We start from the raw sequence: 19,588 nt of genomic DNA, 5'->3' as shown, positions 1-19,588 counted from the left end.
CGCGCCTGTCCTCAGCTGTCTTTTTAATTCTCATTTTTGTTTATAGTAATCATTATTCATAGACTAATTTCTTTAGTCATAAAGAGATTCATAATCTCTTCCTTTCCCTTGTTTTTAATGTAAGTGGTAATAAAATTTTGATTTTTAAATTTTATTGTTAATTATACCAGTCACTCAGGCTGCTGTGCAATGGCACAATCTGAGCTCACTGCAACCTCTGCTTCCCAGGCTCAAGCAATTCTCCAGCCCCAGCCTCCCAAGCAGCTGCGACTACAGGAATGCACCACCAAGCCTGGCTAACTTTTGTATTCTTTGTAGAGATGGGGTCTTGCCAAGTTGCCTAGGTTGGTCTTGAACTCCTGAGCTCAAAGTTATCTGCCTGCCTTGCCTTGGCCTCCCAAATGTTGGGATTACAGGTGTGTGCCACCACACCTGGCCTGGCCCTATTTTTTTGTTGTTGTTTTTTAAATGAAGCTAAACATAAAAAATGCCACTGTTTCTAAAAAAAAAAAAAAAAAAAAAAAAAAAAGCCACTGTTCTTCAAAGAATTTTAGATATGTTATATTGCCTTATTCGGATAAGCAGCAGGATTAAGGAATTCATTGGTGAAAGAATAGCACGTAATCTGTTTATGCAGTCACCAGATTGTCAAGTTTTTTAGGGGAGGTATCATAATTTTGCACCAGTCAGGATCTAATTTAGCTTTTCCTATCCCCTTATCTGTTTTGCTTTTCCCCAATTCTCCAAGCTGTTTGGAGAAATAATACACTTGAAACATTTTTACACAAAAAACTAGGAAGAAAAATTTTTTGTTTTCATTGATTTGTGAAATTGCTAAACCTGGTACTAAGGACAAATAAAAGGGGAAATGTGTGGACCTACACTGCAAGGAGAGAATTTATACATCTGAATACATATATGGACTATACTACCCTTTCTACCAATGCATATACTTTAGATTTCATTATACTATACCTTTCTTAAATCTGTGAGAAAGCATTTTGCTTTTAGAACATTATCTAGATATTAAAATTAAGATCTGTGGCCAAGTGCAGTGGCTCATACCTGTAATCCCAGCACTTTGGGAGGCCCAGGTGGGCGGATCACTTGAGGTGAGGAGTTTGAGACCAGCCTGGCCAACGTGGTGAAACCCCATCTCTACTAAAAATACAAACATTAGCTGGGTGTGGTAGCAGGCATCTGTAATCCCAGCTACTCGGGAGGCTGAGGCAGGAGAATCGCTTGAACCCAGGAGGCAGAGGTTGCAGTGAGCCGAGATCATGCCACTGCACTCCAGCCTAGGTGACAAAGCAAAACTCCGTCTCAAAACTTAAATTAAATAAATAAATAAAATTAAGATCTGTAAGAATAATGTTTTACTTTACCAGTGAGAATTGCTTTTCCATTATGCAAGGTAATTTATATGTAAGCCTAGTTTCTAGATCTGAGGAGGTTACTTTCTGAAGGATATGCTTTAGGAAATACTAGAGAATTGCTTAGTTTCAGTTAACTGTAGCTGAAAAGGCCGGGCGCGGTGGCTCACGCCTGTAATCCCAGCATTTTGGGAGGCCGAGGCAGGCGGATCACGAGGTCAGGAGATCGAGACCATCCTGGCTAACACGGTGAAACCCCGTCTCTACTAAAAATACAAAACAAAATTAGCCGGGTGCCGTGGTGGGTGCCTATAGTCCCAGCTACTCGGGAGGCTGAGACAGGAGAATGGCATGAACCTGGGAGGCGGAGCTTTCAGTGAGCTGAGATCGCGCCACTGCACTCCAGCCTGGGCAACAGAGCGAGACTCCATCTCAAAAAAAAAAAAAAAACTGTAGCTGAAAAGTATTTTTAATAAAATTGAGTAAAAATAATCCAAAAACTTTTGTGTTCTAGATTTTTCTTTTGCATTACACTCTGAAAATCTGTTCCCAGTGAATGTTTAATGCAACTGGACATTTTTAAGATCAAAAAGGAAATAATGACTGTTTGGTCCTATTTTGGTCAAATTTTCGTATCTCCCAGAAAATAGTTAACATCTCAGTGTATGGAGTGTCTATTTTCTATTGGAATTTGGTATTTATATATCCAGTTTGGCTTGTAGTGAACCAATATTTTGCTTTGTTATCACCTAAAATATTGTAATTATTTACTCAGAGTCATCGCCTGTGACACTGGGTCGAAGAAGTTCTGGCCGACAGGGAGGAGTTCATGAATTGTCTGCTTTTGAACAACTTGTTGTAGAATTGGTACGACATGATGACAGCTGGCCTTTTTTGAAACTTGTTTCTAAAATCCAGGTAATTACTAGACTTGATAAAATGTATTCATGTATATTATCTGATTTAATCCACATGACAACTTTGAAGTAGTCAAAATACCTGTTACTCACTGTCTAGTTTTTTGTTGTTGTTGTTTTCTCCTGAGACATTCTCACTCTGTCGCCCAGGCTGGAGTGCAGTGGCGTGATCTCGGCTCACTGCAAGCTCTGCCTCCCAGGTTCAAGCGATTCTCCTGCCTCAGCCTCCTGAGTAGCTGGGATTACAGGCACGCACCACGACACCCGGCTAATATTTCTACTTTTAGTAGAGACGGGGTTTCACCATGTTGGTCAGGCTGGTCTCAATCTCCTGACCTCGTGATCTGCCCACCTCGGCCTCCCAAAATGGTGGGATTCCAGGCGTGAGCCACCGCATCTGGCCATGTCTACTTCTTAGTATTTTTAGAGACAGGGTTTCTGTCGCCCAGGCCGGAGTGCAGTGGCATACTTTGGTTCTCTGCAGCCTCAACCTCCTGAGCTCAAGTGATCCTCCAACTTAGCCACTTGAGTAGCTGGTACTACAGGCACATGCCACCAGGTCCAGCTAATTTTTTTTTTTTTTTTTTGAGACAGGATCTCACTTCATTGCCAGGCTGGTCTTGAACATCAGTTCCTATGTTGAAAACAAGAGTTGGCCTGGCGCTGTGGCTCACGCCTGTAATCCCAGCACTTTGGGAGGCCAAGGTGGGCAGATCACGAGGTCAGGAGATCAAGACCATCTTGGCTAACACAGTGAAACCCCATCTCTACTAAAAATACAAAAAAATTAGCCGGGCATGGTGGCAGGCGCCTGTAGTCCCTGCTACTCGGGAGGCTGAGACAGGAGAATTACTTGAACCCGGGAGGCAACAAGAGTGAAACTCCATCTCAAAAAAAAAGAAAACAATAGAGTTAGACAGCTCAGTCCCTTCTAATTTTGTGACTGATTCTTTTCTTTTTGTTTTTGTTTTTTTTTTTTTTGAGACAAAGTCTTGCTTTTGTCCCCCGGCTGGAGTGCAATGGCGTGATCTTGGCTCACTGCAGCCTCCACCTCCCGGGTTCAAGTGATTCTCCTGCCTCAGCCTCCTGAGTAGCTGGGATTACAGGGGCCTGCCACCACACCTGGCTAATTTTTGTATTTTTATTAGCGACGGGGTTTCACCATGTTGGCCAGGCTGTTCTCAAATTCCTGACCTCAGGTGATCTGCCCTCCTCGGCCTCCCAAAGTGCTGAGATTACAGGCATGAGCCACCGCACCCAGCCGTTTTTTTGTTTGTTTGTTTGTTTTTGAGATGGAGTCTTGCTCTTGTCGTCCAGGCTGGAGTGCAATGGTGCGATCTTGGCTCACTAGAACCTCCGCTTTCTGGGTTCAAGCGATTCTCCTGCCTCAGCCTCCCGAGTAGCTGGAATTACAGTTACCTGCCACCATACCTGGCTAATTTTTGTATTTTTAGTAGAGACAGGGTTTCACCATGTTGGCCAGGCTGGTCTCGAACTCCTAACCTCAGGTGATCCATGCGTCTTGGCCTCCCAAAGTGCTGGGATTACAGGCGTGAGCCACCGTGCCCAGCCATGACTGATTCTTTATGAATAATGGTGGTGTGCTACAATGACCTCAATGTTTTTGTTCTATGTAATGAATATGAATAGAGTTAACTGAGTACCATTAATCATATTTTTCTTATGTAAAGCAGTGGTTCTCAAACTACTGCATGCCTCAGAATCATTTGGAGGACTTGCTAAAACATAGATTCCTGAGCCCCAGAGTTTTTGATTCATTAGGTCTGGAATGATGTCTAACTCTTGGATTTCTGCCAAGTCCCCAGATGATGCTGATGGTCCTGGTCCAGAGAGCACATTTTGAGAAACACTGATATAAAAGTTATTCTGAGCCAGGTGTAGTGGCTCACACCTGTAATCCCAACACTTTGGGAGGCCAAGGCGGTGGATCACCTAAGGTCAGGAGTTCCAGACCAGCCTTGCCAACATGGCAAAACACTGTCTCTATTAAAAATGCAAAAATTAGCTGAGCATGGTGGTGTATGCCTGTAATCCCAGCTACTCGGGAGGCTGAAGCAGGAGAATCACTTGAACCCAGGAGGCGGAGGTTGTAGTGAGTCGAGATCATGCATTGCACCCCAGCCTGGGCAAGACTCTCTCTCAAAAAAAAAAAAAAAAAAAAAAAAATTAGGTATTCTAGCTGGGTGCAATGTGTCACACCTGTAATCTTAACAGTTTGGGGCCAGGCGCAGTGGCTCATGCCTGTAATCCCAGCACTTTGGGAGGCCGAGGTGGGCAGATCACGAGGTCAAGAGATTGAGACCATCCTGGCTAACACGGTGAAACCCTGTCTCTACTAAAAAAACACAAAAAATCAGCTGGGCAGGGTGGCACACACCTGTAGTCCCAGCTACTCAGGAGGCTGAGGCAGGAGAATCGCTTGAACCCGGGAGGCAGAGCTTGCAATGAGCCGAGATGGTGCCACTGCACTCCCGCCTGGGAGACAGAGTGAGACTCCGTCTCAAAAAAAAAAAAGAAAAAAACAGTCTGGGAGGCTGAGGCAGGTGGATCACTTGAGCCCAGGAGTTTGAGACCAGCCTAACCAACATGGTCAAACCTTGACTCTACAAAAAATACAAAAAAAAAAAAAGAAAAAAAAAAATAGCCAAGTGTGGTGGTGCATGACTTTAGTCACAGTTACTTGGGAATCTGAGGCAGGAGGATCACTTGAGCTTAGAAGGTGGAGGTTGCAATGAGCCGAGATAACACCACCACACTCCAGCCTGGGTGACAGAGCAAGACCCTGTCTCCAAAGGAAAAAAAAAAAGGTATTAGGTAACAGTGATGGCCTAATCAAACTGAAGGATATGAGATGGTGTTGTAGTTAGGTTTTATATATATATATATATATATATATATATATATATATATGGCAGAATGTGATCTGTTATATAGCAAAGATAGAACAGTGTTATGGTACTGTAATAGAAGTTATCATGGTATTACAGAAGTAGAGAAGACAGATTGATTTGAGCATTTCAGAGGGACAAAATAATAAAATTAGAACGCTTTTTAAGGAGAACTATTTGGAACTGGTCATTGAAGAAAGGTAGAATTTCAACACTAAGAAATGCAGTAAGGATGTTTCAGGGAAAAAGGAATATACTGTAGGGTAGTCACCCAGAAATGAGAATATGGTGAATGTGGTGGATGGTTTGAATGAGGTTGGGTTAGAAAGTCTCAGACACACAACTATATTATAAAGGGTCTCGCTCACCAGTGTGAGATAAAGGTTTCTGAATGAAGAAGTGACATCATCAGAATTCTACTTTGAGACTTCTAGAGCAAGAATGAGAAGGATTAATTAATATTGAATAGCATAAAAATATTCTTAGTTTGACTCATTTGACTCATTTTGCCTGGGTAGTTTTTGTCCTAAATTACACTTTGTTACATACATTTTATTCATTATTACAAATGCAATAATGCTCATTGAAGAATTTTTCTGTTGGTCACAAGTGACAATGGTGTGTGTGTGTGTATATATATATATATATATATATATATATATAGACATATCTATATAGACATATACATATAGACATATCTATATAGACATATATATATCTATATAGAGAGAAGGAGAGAGCCATGAGCAAGACCATATTGCAGTTGCATACTGAGTCGCTTTTTAGTGCAAAACTTTGTTATTTGAACACTTCTTTCCGGTTAAGTTTTCAGTGTGGACAGAGCTATTTCAATTATTTTACAGGTCCCAGACTACTATGACATCATCAAAAAGCCCATTGCCTTAAATATAATTCGTGAAAAAGTGAATAAGTGTGAATATAAATTAGCATGTAAGTAATTTATGTTTTTCTTTGATATTTATTTTTCTAAGGCATTCTGTTATAGCATCTTTGACATTTATTTTTGTTTAAAGAGGTAGAGGCTGTTTTTCTCTTATTAAAAGGATGTGTGTGGATGTAGTTGTGTAGATGGCATTCCTTGAGGTTCCACAAGTACTTATTAGTGTATGTAGGGATGAAAGATGGATTAGGATCAAGTAAGTTAAAGATATTTTATAGATCTGATCTTACTCAAAGAAGTTCTTTATAATCACATAATGTATACGATCACATAAATGGATAGTTTCAATAAAACAATTTTAAAGTATTTACAGTTAAACAGTTTTAAGCCTCAGTTCTGCTACCTTGTTTCAGAATATTTTCTTTCTTCTTTTTTTTTTTTTTTTTTTGAGATACATCTCACTCTGTTGCCCAGGCTGGAGTGCAGAGGCAAAATTTTGGTTCACTGGCTCAAGCTGTCCTCCCACCTCAGCCTCCCAAGTAGCTGGGACCACAGGTGCAGGCCACCATGCCTCTCTAATTTTTTTTTTTTTGAGATGGAGTCTTGCTCTGTGGCCCACGCTGGAGTGCTGTGATGCAATCTCAGCTCACTGCAACCTCTGCCTCCTGGGTTCAAGTGATTCTCCTGCCTCAGCCTCCCGAGTAGCTGGGATTACAGACACCCACCACCACGCCCAGCTATTTTTGTATTTTTAGTAGAGATGGGGTTTCACCATGTTGGCCAGGCTGGTGCCGAACTCCTGACCTCAGGTGATCCGTCTGCCTCGGCCTCCCAAAGTGCTGGGATTACAGGCATGAGCTACCACGCCCGACATGCCTGGCTAATTTTTTGTATTTTTTGTAGAGACGCAGTTTCACCATCTTGCCCAGGCTGGTCTCGAAATCCTGACCTCAAATGATCCTCCCGCCTTGGCCTCCCAAAGTGCTGGGATTACAGGCTTGAACCACCGCAAGTGTCTAATATTTTTGTATTTTTTGTAGAGACGGGGTTTTGCTATATTGCCCAGGATGGTCTCGAACTCCTGAGCTCAAGTGATCCTCCTGCCTCAGCCTCCCAGGTGCTGAGATTACAGATGTGAGCCACCATGCCTAGCCAGAGTCTTCTCTTTCTAAAGAAAAAAGTGCGCTTCCATTTTCTTAATAAGATTTCCAGATATGATACAAGAATTATATTTATGCACTTTCATTCTAATCTTGTCTCTTTCCCTTTCTAGCTGAGTTTATTGATGATATTGAGTTAATGTTTTCGAACTGCTTTGAATACAACCCTCGTAACACAAGTGAAGCAAAAGCTGGAACTAGGCTTCAAGCATTTTTTCATATTCAGGCTCAAAAGCTTGGACTCCACGTCACACCCAGTAATGTGGACCAAGTTAGCACACCACCGGCTGCGAAAAAGTCACGAATCTAACTTTGTCCTTCTAAAGGATATATTTGAAGAAAAACAAATTGTTCATGAAAATGGAACATTAAATCATGCTGTATAAAGCAATAACAACTGATTGACCACATAAAAGTGTGGCCTGCACTATATTCTCAATTTTAATATTAAGCACTCAGGAGAATGTAGGAAAGATGTCCTTTGCTACAGTTTTGTTCAGTATCTAATAAGTTTGATAGATGTATTGGATACAGTACTGGTTTACAGAGGTTTTTGTACATTTTTGAGATCATTCATGTGTCCAGAGATCTTGGAAAATATTTTTTCACCCACGATTTATTTTGTTATTGATGATTTTTTTTAAAAGTTGTGGTATTAAGGGAGAGTTATCTACACGGATGAGTCTTCTGCTATAGCACAGTTTGTTTAGAAAAGGTGTTTGTGTCCTAAATGTTTGAGTACATTCTTTCAACACTACACATGAATGAATCTAATCTTATATCCTTGAAGTGCTGTACCAGTGCTGGCTGCAGGTATTAAGTCCGAGTTTGTTAACTAGATATTTATTTAGTATTGAGAGTAATTTGTGAATTTGTTTTGTATTTATAAAATTTATACCTGAAAAATGTTCCTTAATGTTTTAAACCTTTTACTGTTTTTATTCCTCTAACTTCCTTAATGATCAATCAAAAGAAGTAACACCCTCCCTTTTCCCTGACAGTTCTTTCAGATTTACAGAACTGTAATTATAAGTTTCTATGTATAACTTTTTAACTGTACAAATAAAATAACATTTTTTCAAGTATTCTGGAATTCTCTAATTTTTACAATCAGATTTGGACTTCTGCACGTGATACAAACAGACCATAGGAACCAACGTTTTGTTGTACCTGAGTCCCTATAGCAGTAATTTGCTGCTTTTTCTGCCGAAACCCTTGAGGAGTAAGATCCATTTCATTTCATCAAAAACAGTAACATGATGTGCATGGATTCTCATTAAGAAGAGGAAAGAAAGTTTGGAATACACTCACCTAGTTGAGAATCTGGAAATGAAAGTTTTTATGCATATATACACATAAAAGGAGCTATTTCTTAGGTATGGAAGACATATAGGGGCTTCAGTTTTGTAGCATACTTTTCCTTCTTAGGATGCAAAAGGCAGGTGTCTTCCCTATTCTCTGGGACTTTTTGGTAGGTGGGAGAGAACCATCCCTCTATTTCCTTAAACTCCTGAGGGTACTGCATTATTATTTAATTAATTTACTTGGAAGTTTACCTGTCTTTCTCATATAGTTTGAGATATTATCAATTTTCTAGATTCTTCACATGAATATATCTACAACTGTAACTTTTGGTAAATTTGTATAATTTTATATGCCATAATTAAATTTCTTGGAAAATTTTACTTAATAACATTTAAATATCAAGACAATTCTGAAAATACAATTACATTTTAATAGTAATTTATCTGATTACTTAATATTCTTCATTTTTTTAAATAAAATTTTAATTTTTTAGAATAGAGACAAGGTCTTGCTGTGTTGCCCAGACTAGTCTTGAACTCCTGAGCTCAAAGTGATCTTGCTGCCTTGAACTCCCAAAGTGCTGGGATTACAGGTGTGAGCCACTGTGCCCGGCCAATATTCTTCATTTTTTAATGTTAATAACAAGCAATTTTTATGTTAGCTTTTCTTCTACACAGTTAACACTAAGGAACCATTTCCAACCAACTAATTATGGAATTATTCAATCTGCAAGTCAGTCATAAAACTTGCAATTTATTTACCATTTCTCAGACTGAGTTAAAATAAGACCTTACCTTTTTTTTTTTTTTTTTTTTTTTGAGATGTGGTCTTGGCTCTGTTGCCCAGGCTGGAGTGCAGTGGCATGATCTCAGCTCACTGCAACCTCCACCTCCTGGGTTCGAGTGATTCTCCTGCCTCAGCCTCCCGAGTAGCTGGGATTACAGGCATGTGCCACCACACCTGGCTAATTTTTGTATTTTTAATAGAGACAGGGTTTCACTATGTTGGCCAGGCTGGTCTCGAACTCCTGACCTCAGGTGATCTGCCCACCTCAGCCTCCCACAGTGCCGGGATTACAGGCGTGAGCCACCGCACCAGCCAAGACATTACCTTGCAATCTGCTCAGCCAAATTGTCTTATATGCCAAATTCATCATTTATTCCCATACACATCTACAGTAATTAAAAATTTTAGGCCAGGCACGGTGGCTCACGCCTGTAATCCCAACACTTTGGGAGGCTGAGGTGAGCGGATCACCTGAGGTTAGGAGTTCGACACCAACCTGGCCAACATGGTGAAACTGTCTCTCTACTAAAAATACAAAAATTAGCTGGGCGTGATGGCAGTCGCCTGTAATCCCAGCTACTTGGGAGGCTGAGGCAGGAGAATCGCTTGAACCTGGGAGGTGGAGGTTGCAGTGAGCCAAGATCATGCCACTGCACTCCAGCCTGAGTGGCAGAGCAAGACTCCATCTCAAATAAAAATTTTATACAGCAACATGATTGACAAGGGATATATAGTAGTGGCTGAGAATGTAATGTCAACATGACCAAGAAAGCAATCAGCATTATTTGACTCCTACCTTGCTTTCATGTTTTTCTCCAAGGAGAAAGGACTACATAATGGAATGAGAGAAACAAAAACATGAGTTAGAGAACTGGAGTCCAGTATGATGACAGACATTTAAATCAGCTGGGCACCTCTTACTGAGTTTAGTCTCTAAACCCAGATAAATTGTATTTCTAAAAGCACTTGATTTGTAATTCTAAAACAGAGTACCAGAAGGGAAATGAATTAATATATCCCATTGTGTTGCCAAGCCCTTTAATGCAAAAGTTTATAGCTTTTCTACCCAAAAACTATGTAAAATGCTTTTTCATGTTAAGCAAGACAGTTCTCTAAGATTTTGGTATTCTCCCAATTTTTCAGTTAAGGTTAAGACTCAGATGGATTTTTGTTTTTAAGACAGGGTCTCACTGTGTTGCCCAGGCTGGACTCAAACTCCTGGGCTCGAGAGATCTTCCCACCTCAGCCTCCAGAGTAGCTGGGACTACTGGTGTGAGCCACTGCACCTGGCTGGATTTTATTTTTTTAAATACTTGTCCAAGATCACAGAGTAAATTACATCAGTTCTATCAAACTTCGCCTTTCCATTACATCAGGGTACCTCCCAGAAGATAAGACATAGTCCATTTTCTCATTTGTTCATTTTTGATATGTTAAAATGTTATGTTTTTTTCTAGAGAGAGAAGGGGATATGGTTAGTTGCACAGATTTGAGTACATTATTTGATTTCAAGAATTTGGCAGAGTACTTAGGTTAACTTCAGTAATAACGTGAGGAATATTGTGCTTAGGCTATATTCCACACTAACCCCATTAGCCCTTTATACTTGCCATTCAAGAAAGCTTATGGCCAGGCTCACACCTGTAATCCCAGCACATTGGGAGGCCAAGGCAGGCAGATCACTTGAGGTCAGGAGTCCGAGACCAGCCTGGCCAACATGGTGAAACCCTGTCTCTACTAAAAATACAAAAATTAGGCGTGGTGGCAGACACGTGTAATCTCAGCTACTCGGGAGGCTGAGGCAGGAGAATCACCTGAACCCAGGAGGCAAAGATTGCAGTGAGCCGAGATTGCCCCACCACACTATAGCCTGGGTGACAGAGCAAGACTCCGTCTCAAAAAAAAAAAAAATTTATGGTTTTAAGAGCATTAAAGCAAACCTCTAGATTAGGGGGAAAAAATACAGGAACATCAGTATACAAGTTATTTACTGGTATGCAAATGACCAAGCTATTATTTATTTAGAAATAGGGTCTTGCTGTGTTACCCAGGCTGGCGTGCAATCCGTGGCACTATCATAGCTCACTGTAACCTTGTAACCTAAAACTCCTAGGCTCAAGCAATCCTCCCACCTCAGCCTCCCACAGCTCTAAGATAACAGGCGTGAGCCACTGCTCTCCGCCTAATCTTTATTTCTTACTTTTCTGAGTGAACGTTTTGTCTTAGGAGCTAGCAACTCTACCAAAAAATTTTGAGTATATTGAGTATAGATGCACAAATCTCTGTAAATTTTAATATTGTGATTTAAGTCTTTATTTTTTTTTTGAGACGGAGTCTCGCTCTGTCACCCAGACTGGAGTGCAGTGGCGCGATCTCGGCTCACTGCAAGCTCCGCCTCCCGGGTTCACGCCATTCTCCTGCCTCAGCCTCTCCGAGTAGCTGGGACTACAGGCGCCCGCCACCACGCCCAGCTAATTTTTTGTATTTTTAGTAGAGATGGGGTTTCACTGTGGTCTCGATCTCCTGACCTCGTGATCCGCCCGCCTCGGCCTCCCAAAGTGCTGGGATGACAAGCGTGAGCCACCGCGCCCGGCCTGATTTAAGCCTTTATTGTAGCCATTATTAGAGCTATATTACTTTTTTCCCCAGTAAAATGAAAATTTTATTTCTAGTTATAAAATGAATAAATGGCGACTGCCCATAAAAATAGAAAACAACAAATACATAAAATAGAAATAAACAGTGTATAATTTTCCGGATTCCTTTCTTCAGCAAAATGGGATCATGGTGTACAAATCCTATGTTAAACAGCGCTTTTCATTCTGCAATGTATTGTGGATGCCTGTATTTCTGAGCTGTCCAGTACTCTAGTGTATCTAGGTCTCACCTCATTTGGAACCCTTCTCTCAGATATCCCAGTCTTGCATTTATTTAACCAGTTATTAAATGACATATTTTTTTCAATGTGAAGTCATCTGTAATGACATTTAGATGGTACAAAATTATAATTGCCTTGGCATATTTTGGCTACTATAATTAACTCACATGTTAGTAATATTTTTCATGTATATAACAGCTGTTTCTGATCTAATGATCTGAAGAGTAGCAAACTAAAACTGGATGAGGCAGTGTAGCATTTTTCCAGCTAATAGGCATTTGATTTTAAATATTTCCCTCCCTTACCTTTTGGTGACTGGTATTTGTTCTTTTGCCTCATCCTATGAACTTCCCCATGAAGGAGGAATTGGGATAGGATTTGACATCCTGCTGTAAACAACTAAAAAATTGGACAAAATAACTATGGACAACAGGCAATTCTCAATAGTTAGCAAGACTAAGTACTACAAGATTTCCCTGTCACCTTCCTAAATAACAAAACCAAGCAATTCAACTTTTTTTTTTTTTTTTTTGTGAGACAGAGTCTCACTCCGTCATCCAGGCTGCAGTGCAGTGGCACAATCTCGGCTCACCGCAACCTCCACCTCCTGGTTCAAGCGATTCTCCTGCCTCACCCTCCTGAGTAGCTGGGACCAGAGGCATGCGCCACAGCACCTAGCTAATTTGTTGTATTTTTAGTAGAGATGGGGTTTCACCATGTTGACCAGGCTGGTTTTAAACTCCTGACCTCAAGTGATCCACCTGCCTCGGCCTCCCAAAGTGCTGGATTACAGGCATGAGCCACTGCACCTGGTCTCAATTTATTTGTAAAATTCTTTTCCCCATTACCCTAAATGGGATTTATCTTGTCCTGCATGATCTGACACCGTTCTGTAGGCCTCATCTATCACCTTGCACCATATCACCTATGTATTGGTTCCTGAACACTGGACTCTTGTTTTTGGATATTGAGACTTTTGTAAGACTCTATGCCCTCTCACTTGCTGTGCTTTCTGCCTGAAATGTCTTTCTACCTCCACTTCACCAGGAGGAAGCAAATAACCTAAAAACCTGTTAAAAACACCCAGAAGAGAGTTTCTATTTGAGATGATGAACAGTCCCAGAAACGGACAGTGATGACAGTTGCACAACAATGTACACTTAATGCCAATGAATTGTACACTGTAAGATGATTAAATCACACCTGTAATCCTAGCACTTTGGGAGGCTGAGGCAGGCAAATCGCTTGAGCCCAGGAGTTTGAGATCAGCCTAGGCAATACGGCGAAACCCTGTCTCTGCAAAAAATTAGCCCAGTGTGGCACACACCTGTGGTCTCAGCTACTCAGGAGGCAGAGGTGAGAGAATTGCCTGAGCCTGGGAGGTTGAGGCTGAAGTGGGCCGTGACAGTGCCACTGTACCCCAGCCTGGGCAACAGAGCAAGACCCTATCTCAAAAAAATATGTTTTAAAAAAGATAATTAAAGTGGTAAATGTATTGATTTATTTATGAGACTCTGTTGCCCAGGCTGGAGTGCAGTGGCTCAATTATAGCTCACTACAGCCTCAAAACTTCTGAGCTCAAACAATCTTCCTGCCTCAGTCTCCCCAGTAACTAGGACTAAAGTGCATGCCACCACGCCCAGCTAATTTTAAAATTTTTTGTAGAGATGTCTTGCTATGTTGCCCAGGCTGGTCTTGAACTCTTGCCTTCAAGCTGTCCTCCCACCTCAGTCTTCCAAAGTGCTGGGAGTATGGGCATGAATCACCATGCCCAGCCTGAATTAAGTTGTGTTTTTTTTTTTTAGACAAAGTCTCATTCTTGTCTCCCAGGCTGGAGTGCAATGGCGCAGTCTCGGCTCACTGCAACCTCCGCCTCCCAAGTTCAAGCAGTTCTCCTGCCTCAGCCTCCGGAGTAGCTGGAATTACAGGCGCCCGCCACCACGCCTGGCTAATTTTTGTAGACACGGGGTTTCACCATGTTGGCCAGGCTGGTCTCAAGCTCCTGACCTCAGGTGATCTGCCCGCCTCGGCCCCCCAAAGTGCTGGGATTACAGGCATGAGCCACTGCGCCCAGCCTAAATTTTTTAAATACCTAGAAATGCTAAGTAAAATACTACAAGCATCTTATCTGATTAAATTCACAGCTAAGTACACTTGAGAGACTAAAACTATTCTGGTAGTCACATGAGCTGAAGCTGATGCTCTCCTGGTTGTGGAGTGGCAGGTGCCAGCCCGTAAAGGAGAGTTAGATAGTCTGAACACTCCAGGGACTTAGGTTTTAAAACCTATGTGGAGACAGGAGATAGGCCCTTGGGCTCACTGAAATCAGGATTGAACTGAAAACCCATATAAAGCTGGAACCCACATAGGAGTATACCTTTATTGAAAATGTGGGCTGGAAAAAAATCTGCCAATATGTAATCCAAAAACCTAGGAGAAAAATCTGCTTTAAAAAGTGGTCCTGGCTACTCTGTGCTCACTGCAAAACAAACAAACAAAAAAACACCGTGGCCCCAGGTCAGGGTGTGGTGGCTCACGCCTGTAATCCCAGCATTAGGAGGCCAAGGCAGGCAGATCACCTGAGGTCAGGAGTTCGAGACCAGCCTGGCCAACATGGCGAAACCCCACCTTTAATAAAAATACAAAATTAGCCAGGTGTGGTGGCACATGCCTGTGTAATCCCAGCTACTTGATCCCAGGCAGAGGTTACAATGAGCTGAGATCGCACCACGGCACTCCAGCCTGGGTGACAGAGCAAGACTCCATCTCAAACAAAAAAAAAATTAGTGGTCTTTAGACAGACTTCCATTTCTGGTAAGACGAAGTAGGCATCTTCTCTCCTATTCCTCCCACTCAGTATAACTAAAAACCCTGGACGTTCTATATAAAACAAAAATAAGACTGAAAGGTGACAATAAGTCAGACTGACTAAAGGACCTTGGGACCAGAGGAAAGACAGTGGTAAGTTCCCTAGGTTTTCTTTTTGACTTACATATCAGACTTGATGCTAAAGAAGGGGCAACTTGAAAATGCCAAGTGGCACAGACAAAGTGTAAAGCCACAACAAAAGCCTCTCTAGCCAAAGAACTAGGACAGGGGCAGCCTAATAAGACAGAAAACCTAGACAATAACCACTATCCCAGCCAAACACCACAAAAAACAAACAAACAAACCCTGGCCCTACCCATATCCACACCAGCAAAGAACAAGCAGGGAGTCTACACTTCCATCCCCAGAAGGATACAATGAGGCGGTACAGGGCACTCACTGGAGCGGTGTCAGAGAAGTAAGGAACAAGAAAGGCAAAGTAAGGAACCTGGCCTTTCATCCCTGCTGGCAGAAATGAGATACCCCCAATCCCTCCCAGTGTCAGTACAGACCGTCTGGGGGGTTGATTCACACAACTGCCCACCAATAGCAAGGAGCACCCCCTTTCTGGTGTCAAAGAGGCTGGCAGGAGAACTTGGACTTCTACTTGTATCTGGCAGTTACAAGGAAGCAACCCAGCTTTCTTTGCCAGAATGGTGTCAGAGAAAGCCAGCTAAAACTAGGTTTAAATAAGGTATGAAGTCTCATCATGGGCCGGGCATGGTGGCTCATGACTGTAATCCCAGCACTTTGGGAGGCCAAAGCGGGCCAAACCCAGGAGTTCGAGACCAGCCTGGGCAATATGGCAAAACCTGTCTCTACAAAAAATATAAAAATTAGCTGGGCATGCTGGCACATGCCTATGGTCCCAGCTACTCAGGAGGCTGAGGTGGGAGAATCGCTTGAGCGTGGGAGGTGGGGGTTGCAGTGAGCTGAGAGCAAGCCACTGCACTCCAGCCTGAATGACAGATTGAGACCCAGACATTTTCATATTGTCATGAGACAAAAAATAAAAGGCTCATAACAATATGAAAATGTCTGCATTTTAATCAAAAATCATTCATACCAAGAACCAAGAAGATATGAAACTGAATGAAAAAAAAGATGCCAACACCAAAATGACATGTTAGAGCAATTGACAAAGATTTTAAAGCGGCCATGATGAAAATGCTTCAATGAGCAATTATGAACATCCCTGAAACAAATAAAGTAGCTTCAGTGTACTAGTTTCCTATTGCTGCCATAACAAATCACCACAAATTCACCAGCTTAATGCAGATTTGTTAGCTGTAGGTTAGAAGTCTGACATGGGTCTTAACTGGGCTAAATCAATTTGTCCACAAGGCTGTTACTTTCTAGAGACCCTAAGGGAGAATCTATTTCCTCGCTCCTTCCAGCTTCTACCCACGTTCCTTGGCATGTGGCCCTCTTCCTCCATCTTCAAAGCCAGCAATATTACATCTCTGTGCCTTTCTGTCACATCTTCCTCTAATCACAAGCAGGAAAGGTTCTCTGATTTTAAGGACCCATGTAATTAGATTGCACCCACCAGGCAATCCAAGCTAATTTCCCTGTTCAAATCCTCAAGCACATTTTTAAAGTTTCTTTTGCCATGTAGAGTAACATATTCACAGTTCCCGGGATCATGACATGGACATCTTTGGAGGGTCATTCTGCCTACTGCACTCAGCAAAGAAATACAGAGTCTCAGAATACAGAAGTTATGAAGAAGAACCAAATGGAAAATTTAGGGCACAATAACCAAAAAACAATCTCAGTGAATGGACTCAACAGGAGAATGGAGGAGAGAGGAAAGAGTCAGTAAACTAGAAGGCAGAACAATACATATTACCCAATCTGAGCAACAGAGAAAACATAGATTGAACAAAATTGAACAAGACTTTAGGGAACTATAACAAAAAAAACTAACATTCACGTCATCAGAGTTGCCGAAGGAGAGGAGAAAAAAGGTGGGACTAACAAAGCCCTCAGAGAAATTACTCAAAATTTCCCAAGAGACAACCCACAGATTCAAGAAGGTGAGCAAACTCTGAAAAGCATAAACCCAAAGAAATCCATGCCAAGACATCATAATTAATTTTCTGAAAACTAAAGACAAAAAAATCTTGAAAATAGCCAGCAGAAAATGAGCGACATTTTACCTGTAAGGGGAAATCAATTACAACACACTAGAAAATGGTGGGAGAAAGAAGTGGCGCAATATTTTTCAGGAACAAACTGTTCAAGTTTTGTTCAAAAACAAAACTGTCGGCCGGGCGCAGTGGCTCACGCCTGTAATCCCAGCACTTTGGGAGGCTGGGGCTGGTGGATCACTTGAGGTCAGGGGTTCGAGACCAGCCTGGCCAACATGGTGAAACCCCATCTCTACTAAAAATACAAAAATTAGCCGGGCATGGTGGCATGCACCTGTAATCCCAGCTACTCAGGAGGCTGAGACAGGAGAATCACTTGAACCCAGAGGCAGAGGTTACAGTGAGCCAAGATTAGACTACTGTACTCCAGCCTGGGCAACAAGAGTGAGATTCTTTCTCAAAAAAAAAAGGCCAGGTGTGGTGGCTCCCGCCTGTAATCCCAACACTTTAGGAGGCTGAGGCAGGCAGATCATGAGGTCAGGAGATCAAGACCATCCTGGCTAACACGGTGAAACCCCATCTCTACTAAAAATACAAAAAATTAGTCAGGAGTGGCAGCAGGTACCTGTCGTCCCAGCTACTCGGGAGGCTGAGGCAGGAGAACGGTGTGAACCCGGGAGGCGGAGGTTGCAGTGAGCCGAGATCATGCCACTGCACTCCAGCCTGGGCCACAGAGCAAGACTCCATCTAAAAATAAAAATTAAAAAAAAGAAGTTATCTAGGCTGGGTGGAGTGGCTCACACCTCTAATCTCAGCATTCTGGGAGGCTGAGTCAGGAGGATCATTTGAGCTCAGGAGTTCGAGATCAGCCTGGGTGATATGGTGAAACACTGTCTCTACAAAAAATACAAAAATTAGCCAGGAGTGGTGGCTCATGCCTGTGGCCCCAGCTACTTGGGAGGCTGAGACAGAAGTATCACTTGAACCCAGGAAGTGGTGGTTGCAATAAGCTGAGATCCAGTCATTGCACTCCAACCTGGACACGAGACAGAGACATTGTCTCAAAAAAAAAAAAAAAAAAAAGAGAAAGATTGGCCAAGAACTATGAGTTGTGGGTAGGGAGGGCTGAATAAATAGAATGCAGGGGATTTTTTTTTTTTAAATACAGGGTCTCACTCTGTCACCAGGCTGGAATGCAGTGGCACAATCTCAGCTCGCTGCAGCCTCAACCTCCCCAGATTTAGGTGACCCTCCCAACTCAGTCTCCTGAGTAGCTAGGACCACAGGCACACGCCACCATGCCTGGCTAATTTTTGTATTTTTGGTAGAGATGGGGTTTCGCCATGTTACCCAGGCTGGTCTCGAAATCCTCAGCTCAAGCGACCCGCCCGCCTCGGCCTCCCAAAGTGCTGCAATGATGGCACCCAGCCAAGAATGTTAATCTGAAGTGTGCATGCATTTAGGGCCACAAAACGTATGAAGCAAAAGCTGATAGAACTGAAAGGAGAAATAGACAAACCAACAATTCTGTTGAAGTCAGATGGAAACTTCAACACTTCCCTCTTAACAATTACTAGAACAACTAGGCAGAAAATCAGCAATGACATAAAAGAACTAAACAATAACATCAACCAGTAACATACAGGTTTAGAAACACTCCACCCAACAACAGAACACAATTTCTTTTCAAGTACCCACAGAACATACACCAAGATAGATCATATCCTGGGCCATAAAACAAACCTTAAATTTAAAAGAACTGAAATTATGTAAAATGTAATCTGTGGCCACAATGAAATCAAACTAGAAATCAATAATGGAAACACAACAGGAAAATCTCCAAACTAAACAAAATACTTTTAGATAATCCATGGGTCAAAGAGGAGGTAAAAAAAAATTGAGGAAAAAAAAGAGAATACAATAAACAGAATGAAAAAATAGATATATTTTCCCCCAAGCTATATGCTTCTTCCTTAATACTCTTCCTCTATTTCATTTCAGCTTTTTTCACTCTAAAGTCTAAACTAACTAGGTCAGAGTCTTCAAAGTATTGCATTTGTTTAACTTACTGACTGGCATAATAATGCTATCTCAGCATAAACTATGGTAAAGGTTCCACCAGTCCAGGCCATTTTTGACAACTTCTTGGAGGGAAATGGGCAAACCACAAATCAAAAGAACATCTGCATCTGAAAATCCATCCTGTATAATAATAGAAGGCAAGAGATCTGTAACTAAAGCTAGTTATAAGTTGATGGACTCACTATGAACAATTTGGCTACATCTGGTAGAATTACAGAAAGCATGTAGAGTTCACATGTGTTAGAAATCCTAGCAGATCGAAGACTCTTAGCTTGAACTCTTTCTTAGTAGAGCTAAAAATGTATGTCACTCAGCC

The 19,588-nt window shown here is 41.9% G+C and overlaps 1 protein-coding gene across 1 annotated transcript in view; it reads left to right on the top strand.

Annotated features, from left to right (window-relative positions):
* The window catches only part of BAZ1A (bromodomain adjacent to zinc finger domain 1A), a 118,767-nt gene extending 110,425 nt beyond the window's left edge, over positions 1-8,342 (top strand). Inside the window, exons 25-27 of the mRNA XM_030813352.1 lie at positions 2,149-2,291; positions 6,063-6,150; positions 7,374-8,342. Coding sequence (XP_030669212.1) covers positions 2,149-2,291; positions 6,063-6,150; positions 7,374-7,570 — 428 coding nt within the window. The 3' untranslated portion in view covers positions 7,571-8,342. The remainder of the gene's footprint in view (positions 1-2,148; positions 2,292-6,062; positions 6,151-7,373) is intronic.
* Positions 8,343-19,588: the final 11,246 nt, after the last annotated feature.

This window comes from Nomascus leucogenys, chromosome 1a, assembly GCF_006542625.1.
Source record: "Nomascus leucogenys isolate Asia chromosome 1a, Asia_NLE_v1, whole genome shotgun sequence".
In the NCBI taxonomy this organism is placed as follows: domain Eukaryota; kingdom Metazoa; phylum Chordata; class Mammalia; order Primates; family Hylobatidae; genus Nomascus; species Nomascus leucogenys.
This window is presented reverse-complemented; position numbering and strand designations above follow the sequence as displayed.